The sequence below is a fragment of the Lygodium microphyllum genome, chromosome 14, assembly GCF_053477565.2.
Source record: "Lygodium microphyllum isolate KBCC chromosome 14, Lygodium_microphyllum_v1.1.10, whole genome shotgun sequence".
NCBI classification, from domain to species: domain Eukaryota; kingdom Viridiplantae; phylum Streptophyta; class Polypodiopsida; order Schizaeales; family Lygodiaceae; genus Lygodium; species Lygodium microphyllum.
The window spans coordinates 91,551,777-91,559,409 of record NC_141148.1 but is presented as its reverse complement, the minus strand read 5'-3'; the positions used below and the strand labels follow the sequence as shown (position 1 = coordinate 91,559,409).

The 7,633-nt window shown below is 40.6% G+C and overlaps 1 protein-coding gene across 3 annotated transcripts; it reads left to right on the top strand.

Annotated features, from left to right (window-relative positions):
• Positions 1 to 1,470: 1,470 nt before the first annotated feature.
• On the top strand, positions 1,471 to 5,982 carry LOC148025850 (uncharacterized). 3 transcript variants are annotated; one of them, XR_015693161.1, is made up of 4 exons: positions 1,475 to 2,122; positions 2,254 to 2,361; positions 2,718 to 4,381; positions 5,103 to 5,975. XR_015693161.1 is itself a non-coding variant. In XM_087693111.1 (3 exons), exons 1-3 carry the CDS (start codon positions 1,814 to 1,816, stop codon positions 3,756 to 3,758), a joined length of 1,458 nt encoding a protein of 485 aa, XP_087549237.1. In that variant the 5' UTR covers positions 1,475 to 1,813; the 3' UTR covers positions 3,759 to 5,981. The 3 variants fall into 3 exon arrangements, 2 of the variants coding, with proteins under 2 accessions (XP_087549238.1, XP_087549237.1); XM_087693111.1 differs by having other exon boundaries at positions 2,718 to 5,981; XM_087693112.1 differs by lacking the exon at positions 2,254 to 2,361 and having other exon boundaries at positions 1,471 to 2,122; positions 2,718 to 5,982.
• The last annotated feature ends 1,651 nt before the right edge of the window (positions 5,983 to 7,633 follow it).

Genomic DNA, 7,633 nt, shown 5'->3' with positions numbered 1-7,633 from the left:
TTTGAGGTATCTCACCTCTTGGGTATTTCTTAGAAACTTTTTTCCTTTTGAGATAAGACATTCACACTTGAATCCCCCACAAGAGAGTGCCTCCCTCCAACTATTACTTGAGAGAGTATGCAAGAGTTGCATGGGCAAGCCGAATTAACAATGAAGCTTGATCACAAGAGGCCATCCTCCTTGACAATCCTACCATGCTGGAAGACCAACTGAGTGTTCTAGTGGGGAAAAGCCTAAAATTTCACAAATACATGTGAAGATGAGTCTGCAACCATATGATACACCTAATAATCACAATTATGAGCTAGGTTTCAATTGTTAGGCCATCGTACTTGGGCCTCTTTGAAACCATTAAGATGATAAGTCGATAGGACATTGTTTTTAGAAAAATAACTATTTGCTTAAGACATACATTTGTGACAACATTTCTAAAACATCATTGAGTTTTGGCACAAGTTTGGAACTACAAAATTAATGTGCAACCATTAAAGTCTCGATTAACTCGGGAACTTCTACTCTTTGAGAACATTTTACTAGATTATTTTCTCACGTTTGATGTATCCCTCATGAACCAACTTGATTAATTTTGACTTAGATAACCTTAGAAGATTACATGTCAAAGGGTGCAAAGTCCTCAAAAAGTTCTTTTTGGATGGAGTGAGGGGATGGGAGGAGAACATCAAATATACATATTAACTATATGTTGCATTATCTTTTCTAATAGCCAATCACAAAACATATTGATTAGGCTTGATAAAAATTTAGTCATTTTCCAATAATGCAACCATAGCACACAAAACCTTTATCTTATTTTATCTTGTAATATGATGTTTAGGAAGGTGTGCCCCATATGAGAGGGGAATTTTACTGTAGGTTGTCCCTAGCCTCCAACCATGTATACATGCTTGGTACCTTTGATGTTTGTTTTTCAATTTTGCAATTGGCTTAACATTAAACATTGATTTTCAATGGCTTGCTTGTCAAATTTTAAGGCTTGCTGGCAGGCATTCACACACACATTTGCCTTGATAGCAACCCTACATACACTATAATTTAGAAGTTTCTCAGCACTGCATATTAGAGCATATGCTTTTACAATGGTATGGTGGCATGATGTGTAATCAATCAAGTTCTAGCCCAAATCTTATTGGGTCTTGATTTAGTTCAACCTTAGATCACTTTTGCAACTAAACTTTCTATTTCTTTGAAGCTTGAATCCTTTAAGAGGTAGGAATAGAAGGGCAATGCTCCAACGCACGGTAGCGCAAACTTCACACTTTTGCGATTCATGTAACTCAAAGATGTTATTCTTTGAAGCCTAAATCCTTTAAGAGGCGGGAATAGAAGGGCAATGCTCCAATGCACGATAGTGCGAACTTCACACTTTTGTGATTTGTGTAACTTAAAGATGTTGTGAATGAGTAGGCTGGCTTATGGGGTTAAGGCCCTGCCACCCAGCAGAGTGTATCCCATGTGGGCGGGCCCAATTGTAGGCTCTTATCTGAAGGAAAAGAGATTGCATGGACAAGCGACAGGAATGTGAGCTGGCCAAGTGATTTTGTATGTGAGAAGAAGCCCGCATTGTAAGATCAGATGGGTTGGATTTTTGTCGACTGCTGCCATTGCATGACAGATTCTTCAAGGAAGAAGAGGAGAATGGCAGGAGGAGCAGGAACATGCAGCAATTGGGGTCTCCAAAGCGTGCTTGGCACTGGCAGGAGCAACAGAAACATGCATCAATTGGGTCTGTCTAGACATGGTTGTGCATGCAGGAGGTCCTCCATTCTCATGATCATCTGATGCTGATCCAATTATGGCAGAAGAACCCCTTCCACCATCCCTGGACAGCGGATATTTTGACCTGGTGCAGCATTATGTGGTCCTTGATCATCATTATCATCGTAAACACCAGCAGCAGGATCAACTGCAGCATGCTGACCCCTCAAAGCGCCCTGCACCGTCGGCTCGGCGGCTCGCTGCAACCCTCTGGGAGTTTCAGAATGCCCCCCTCTCTGGAAGCGTGCAGAAATACAATCCTCATATAAGCCCTTCCATTCTGCGTGCGCATTTTCCTGCAATTGCTAGCCGGAATACGGACAGAGCATTCGTATCTCAGCTGGAGGTATGGCTTTTATTCAGCTTCTTCGTGTATAAGGTTTGGGGCTCAGATTGCCGGATTGTTAAAGCTCAGTTCAACTGTTTAGATGGTTTTATCTGTGGGTTAGCAATGGCTGAGAAATTCTTTAATCTTAGGTCGGAGAAGATGTTGGGAAGCCATGGCAACCCAAACAATCAGTATCAAAGGGCAATAGGGAGCCTGTAAACGTGGAATCTCTTGCAGCTTCACGAGTACATCTGAGGGTAATCACAGGATAAGCACCATCTGCACAGGGCACATGTTTTAAACCATAGGCAGTAACATAATAAGTCTTAGAAAAAATCCCAATATAATTCCCACATTGTGAATTACAACATCATTAGCTTCTGCGAGGGGGGACCCTATACCTAGCTAGGTATCGTTGGAGGCAGGGGGCTGCCAGCCTGGGTGGGGCGGAGCAGCCCCTGTGCCCCCAACTGCACCTAGCTAGGTATGTGATGCCTCCCAAGCAGAAGCTCATGATGTTGAACACTGTAGGGAAAAACAAGGGAAAAGAGCCCCTTATCCCACCTGGTAAAATGTCCAAAATTTGTTGTGTAACAAAGCATCTTTTCTGCAGGTGTCTCAGAAGGGAAATATGCGCCAGTCTATTGCTATGAGTAAAGTTTTCAAAGTCCTTAATCATGTAAAGCATCTCGAGGAGCAACATGCATCCAGCATGCTTTTGATAGATGAGCTGCGTCTGGAGTTGGAGCACACAAACTCACAAATGCAGCAGCTCATAATGGATGAGAAAACTCATCGTGAGGACATTGAGAACATGTGGAAGAAATTGGCTGAAGAGAGGATGCTATGGCAGGAACATCAAGAAGAGACTGTGAGGATGGCCGTTGTTTCCATCAGAAAGGAACTTGAAGATGAGAAAAGATCAAAACAAAGGCTGGAGATACATTATAGAAATGCTGCAAAAGAGCTTCAGCATGTGCAGAAATCTCTGAGAGAAGCTCTGGTAGATGTTGAGAGGGACAGGAAAGCTCGTGAATTGGTTGAAGATGTTTGTGATGAACTAGCAAGAGAAATAGGAGAGGACAAAGCAAGAGTTGAAGAGCTGAAGCGCGAGTCAGTCAAAGTCAGAAAAGAGGTTGAAGAAGAACGGAAAATGCTTCAAATGGCAGAGGTCTGGAGAGAGGAAAGAGTACAGATGAAATTGATGGAGCCAAAATTGGAGCTGGAGGAAAAGAATTCTGCACTTGAAACATTAAGGGCTGAGCTAGAGGCTTTTATTAAAGCTAGAAGAGCAACAAACTCAAAGGTCAAAGCGACCAGCTTGTTAGGAGAGTATCTGCAAGCAGATGCAAGAAATCCAGCTTTGAATCAGAAAATGTCTGCTACATACTTTCTAGAAGAGCCTCAAATTTCAGTTAAGTCTGCTGAATCCCATAACAGCAGTGATTGTATAGCAAATGATCATATTGCACATGGAAATGGTGACGAGTACTCGTCATCCAGTAAGGATGATGAGAGAGGGGAATTCTATTGGGGAAACTTTGCCACATCTGGAAATGTGGGCCATTCTCTCCTAGAGCTGGAGAAGAGGGGCAGAAAAACAAATAAGCAGAGAAACATGGGCTTGAGGGCACAGGGATCAAACAAATTTTGAGAGTTGCAGGAGAAAGGAACAGTCAGAGTTGATAAGAGAAAAATGTTCTCATAAGGGCTAACCACAAGTTTCTCTAGAGTATTTGACACAGGGTGGGAGGTCCAGAATGAGAGGCTCTTACAATGAGTATATCAATTTCTAGACTTGCTAGAGGTGGTGTGTGTTTAATATGTAAAGGTATGCATCAAATGCAGGAACAGTTGGAAGAGACCAAATATCTCCAGTGGCAATGCAACTATACAGAATTTGTTTGAAGTGCCTGTCAGCTATACAGGCAGAAGCTAGCAATTTGTGAAGGATCTCATTAAAACCACCTGGCAAATCGTGGTCCCTATTTCACCATCTTCAACTTGTAGCCCATCCACTATGTGTTGTTTTTCCTGACCAGCAGTACCCTATCATCCACTATTATGCAAATTTACTTCATTCTTTTGCTCCTAATATGTATGGTTACTCAACATTGCCTTTTGTTTTGTAGACAGAAACAGAAATACCTGGCTTTCATATGATCTTATCTGTAACTGAATATGCAAATCTTCTTATATTGAAGTACTGCAAATAATCATACATGAACAGTGAGCGGTCCATTTTGAGCATCAGCTTTCATCTTCAAATGGGATATGGTAATTATAATTATAATCACCTTTATTAAAGCCTAACCAAGCTTTGTCATCAAGTGGACTTTGGTTTTGATCTATACAGTGAAGACGATTAAATTGTTCCTAGGAGTTCTGGAGTTTCCTGGGATCAAAAGATAAACTTATGTCATTCCAACATAGTCTCTTTGTGAGCTGTCAAGCCATTTTATCACGAACTACAGAAGGATGTTTATCAACTATGAAGATGATTTGTATGCATATAAAAACTGCTAATTGTTATTCTTGTGAACATGTTCCTATTTCTGTAGGGTAGAGCATGTGCATTATGTATCCCATCTGAACATGTTCCTATTTCTGTAGGGTAGAGCATGTGCATTATGTATCCCATCTGGATGTGTTTGTCCACCTTGATTGTAGTGTCTGAAAATTTGGATGCAACAAATACATTGGGCCCACAGTCCGCACTGAAATAGGGGTAGTATGCTTGCATTTGTGGTACAATTGAGGCTCGTCTACCTTGGCCCAAGTTTGGAGAAGTCCCTGGAGCTTTCTGGTCAAGTTTGGAGTTCAATATGTGGGGCACGCATGTATTGCAGTGTATATGGTTCCAAGGCATGTGTGGAGACCTTGAAGTGGTTTCAAGTTTGGCTGTATGAGGTGGTTTTATATTTGATTGTGCTGATTCCAATAGATTGTCTGGGTCATGTCACTTATCCTTGATAATGTTCCTTGTGTCTGGCTGCAGGAGAGATGCTGATTGCAGGTTGGTCTTTGTTGTTAAGTGAGGCTGGGTTTCAAAATTGGGATTGTTGTGTAAAAGGAATGACAGGTTTGATTGATGTATCATCTGACGAGCAACATCATGCCAGTGCCATGAAAGAAAGTGTTGAAAGATTGACACTGCTCCATGGCAAAAGTCACAAGAAGTTTTGGACAAATTTCCACGTAATTCCTGCATTGTGAATTATGCCAACATCATGAGCTTCTGCAAGGCAGTCCCCCGCACCCCCAACTGTATCTAGCTAGGTATGTAGTGCCTCCTGAGTAGAAGCTTATGAGGTTGGAAAAATGTCAAAAACATATTTTGGAAAAGGTCAAAAACATATTGTGCATGTCAGCATGACAACACGCAGAAGCAAACGATGGTGCATAGACTAAGCTCACTCTTGCTGCAATGATAAAACATGAGTGAAAGTAATGCTGCATAGACTAGCTCACTCTTGCCACAATGATAAAAGTATGGATGCAGCTGACAAATAGGATCCAACTCACTTGGATCCTATTTGTCAAAAGAGAGGAGGAGAAAGATAGACAAAGACATGGAGCTGCAACAGAAAGCAGTGTACTCTCACGTTCCCATCATTCATTCATGTATTACACATTTAGTCTACAACCATAATGTAGAAGATAGGTCTAGCAACTGACCATGATTGACTAACTAGGGTTAACCTTTCTGACTCAAATATTTAAGGCACACACGTCTAGTACAGCTAAGCTACAGCTCTCTAGTGTCGATGATGGTGACATAGATGAGCTTGAATCTCAACAACCCCCTCAAGCTCAATCTAACTGCTGTACTCCAAGTAGCTCTTTGAAGTGGACAAACTTATCTCTACCAAGTGATTTGATAAAGATGTCAACTATTTGATAAAGATGTCAACTATCTCATCTTTTGTCTTCACATGAAGTAGATCAATATGTTTAGCAAGTACCATCTCTCTAATGAAATGGTAATGAACCTCTTTGTGTTTGGATCTAGCATGATAGACAAGGTTGCTAACCAACATCACACTACTTAGATTGTCACAATGTAATGTGACCTTGTTGCCCAATTGGATACCCAAATCATATAGTAGTTTCACAAGACAAACTGCTTCACATGCCACTAAGGCTGCAATCTTGTATTCTGCCTATGTGCTAATCAAAGCAATAGTTAGTTGCTTCTTACTATTCCAGTTGATCATACTATTGCCCAAGCTAAAAGCATAACCATTGGTTGATCTTCTATTATAGGTACAACCATCCCAATTAGCATTTGTATACCATGTCAAGTCAAATGATTTTCCATGCTCAAAGAATAGTCCATAGTCCGCAATATCCTTCGTGTATCGCATGATTCTCTTGACAACATTTAAATGTGGCTTACGAGGCTTTTGCATGAGCTGGTTGATTAGCCTCACTGCATAACCCAGATTAGGATAAGTGATAGTGAGATAGGTGAAGCTGCCCACCATCTATCTATACATAGTGACATTCTCTATTTTACTTCCAACATCAATTGCTAGTTTGACATTCTGATCCAATGGTGTTTCCATAGGCTTACATTTCATCATTCCATATTTTAGCAACATATCATGAGCATACTATTTTTGTGGCAGCCATATACCATGAGGTGTAGACACAACCTCGATTCCAAATAAATATTTTAGCTCTCTAAGATCCTTTACCTCAAATTCAGCTTGCAACATTGCTTTAATTTCAGCAATCCCATGGTCATCATCTCTAATAATGATTAGATTATCCATATAAATTACTAAGAAAACATAGCCTTTCTCTGTTTTCTTTATAAACAAACTATGGTCTGCATGACCCATCTAAAAAGTGTCGTAAATACGTACTGATGCGAGTATTCCATGTTCTTCTTGCATGTTTCCACCCATACAATGCCTTTTTTAGCCGACATACATGCTTTGGGTAGTCAGGGTGTACATGCCCCTTAGTGTGTTTCATGTATATCTCCTCAATTAAGTCATCATTCAAAAAAGAAATTTTCACGCCCATTTGCTAGAGCTTCCATCCCTTAGAAGCTACTAATGCAATAATTGTTCTCATGGTTGCCATCTTTATTGCAACCAAGCTGAAAGTCTTCTCATATTCCATGCCGTATTAATGTGCATATCCCTTTGCAACTAGCTAGGATTTATACATTTCTAATGAACCATTTGCCTTGCAATTCACTTTGTAGACCCATTTACAGGCAATGGATACTTTGCTCTTACGTAGATTGACCGATTTCCAAGTGTCATTTTCAGTCAGTGCTACATATTCTTCATCCATAACAGCACACCAATTTTTATCTCCAACTGCCTCACTAAACTTCGTAGACTCTCTGTACCCTATTACTTTAGTCGTATATATTGCCGCTCATAAGGTGGCACATACTTGCTTTGCCTTACACCAGACATCATAACTAATGGTATGCCCAATTCATTGTCAAGACTGTCACTACTATCACTCCCCTCTTCGATGTCAAATTTTTCATGTGTTATCATGGAG

What these genes read in the sequence shown, in the direction of transcription:
- LOC148025850 (XM_087693111.1), top strand. Translation starts at nt 1,814, where the DNA reads ATGGCAGAAGAACCCCTTCCACCATCCCTGGACAGCGGATATTTTGAC. An exon ending in CATTCGTATCTCAGCTGGAG is followed by an intron (nt 2,123 to 2,253) that starts GTATGGCTTTTA and finishes CTTTAATCTTAG; the next exon opens with GTCGGAGAAGATGTTGGGAA. An exon ending in CTTCACGAGTACATCTGAGG is followed by an intron (nt 2,362 to 2,717) that starts GTAATCACAGGA and finishes TCTTTTCTGCAG; the next exon opens with GTGTCTCAGAAGGGAAATAT.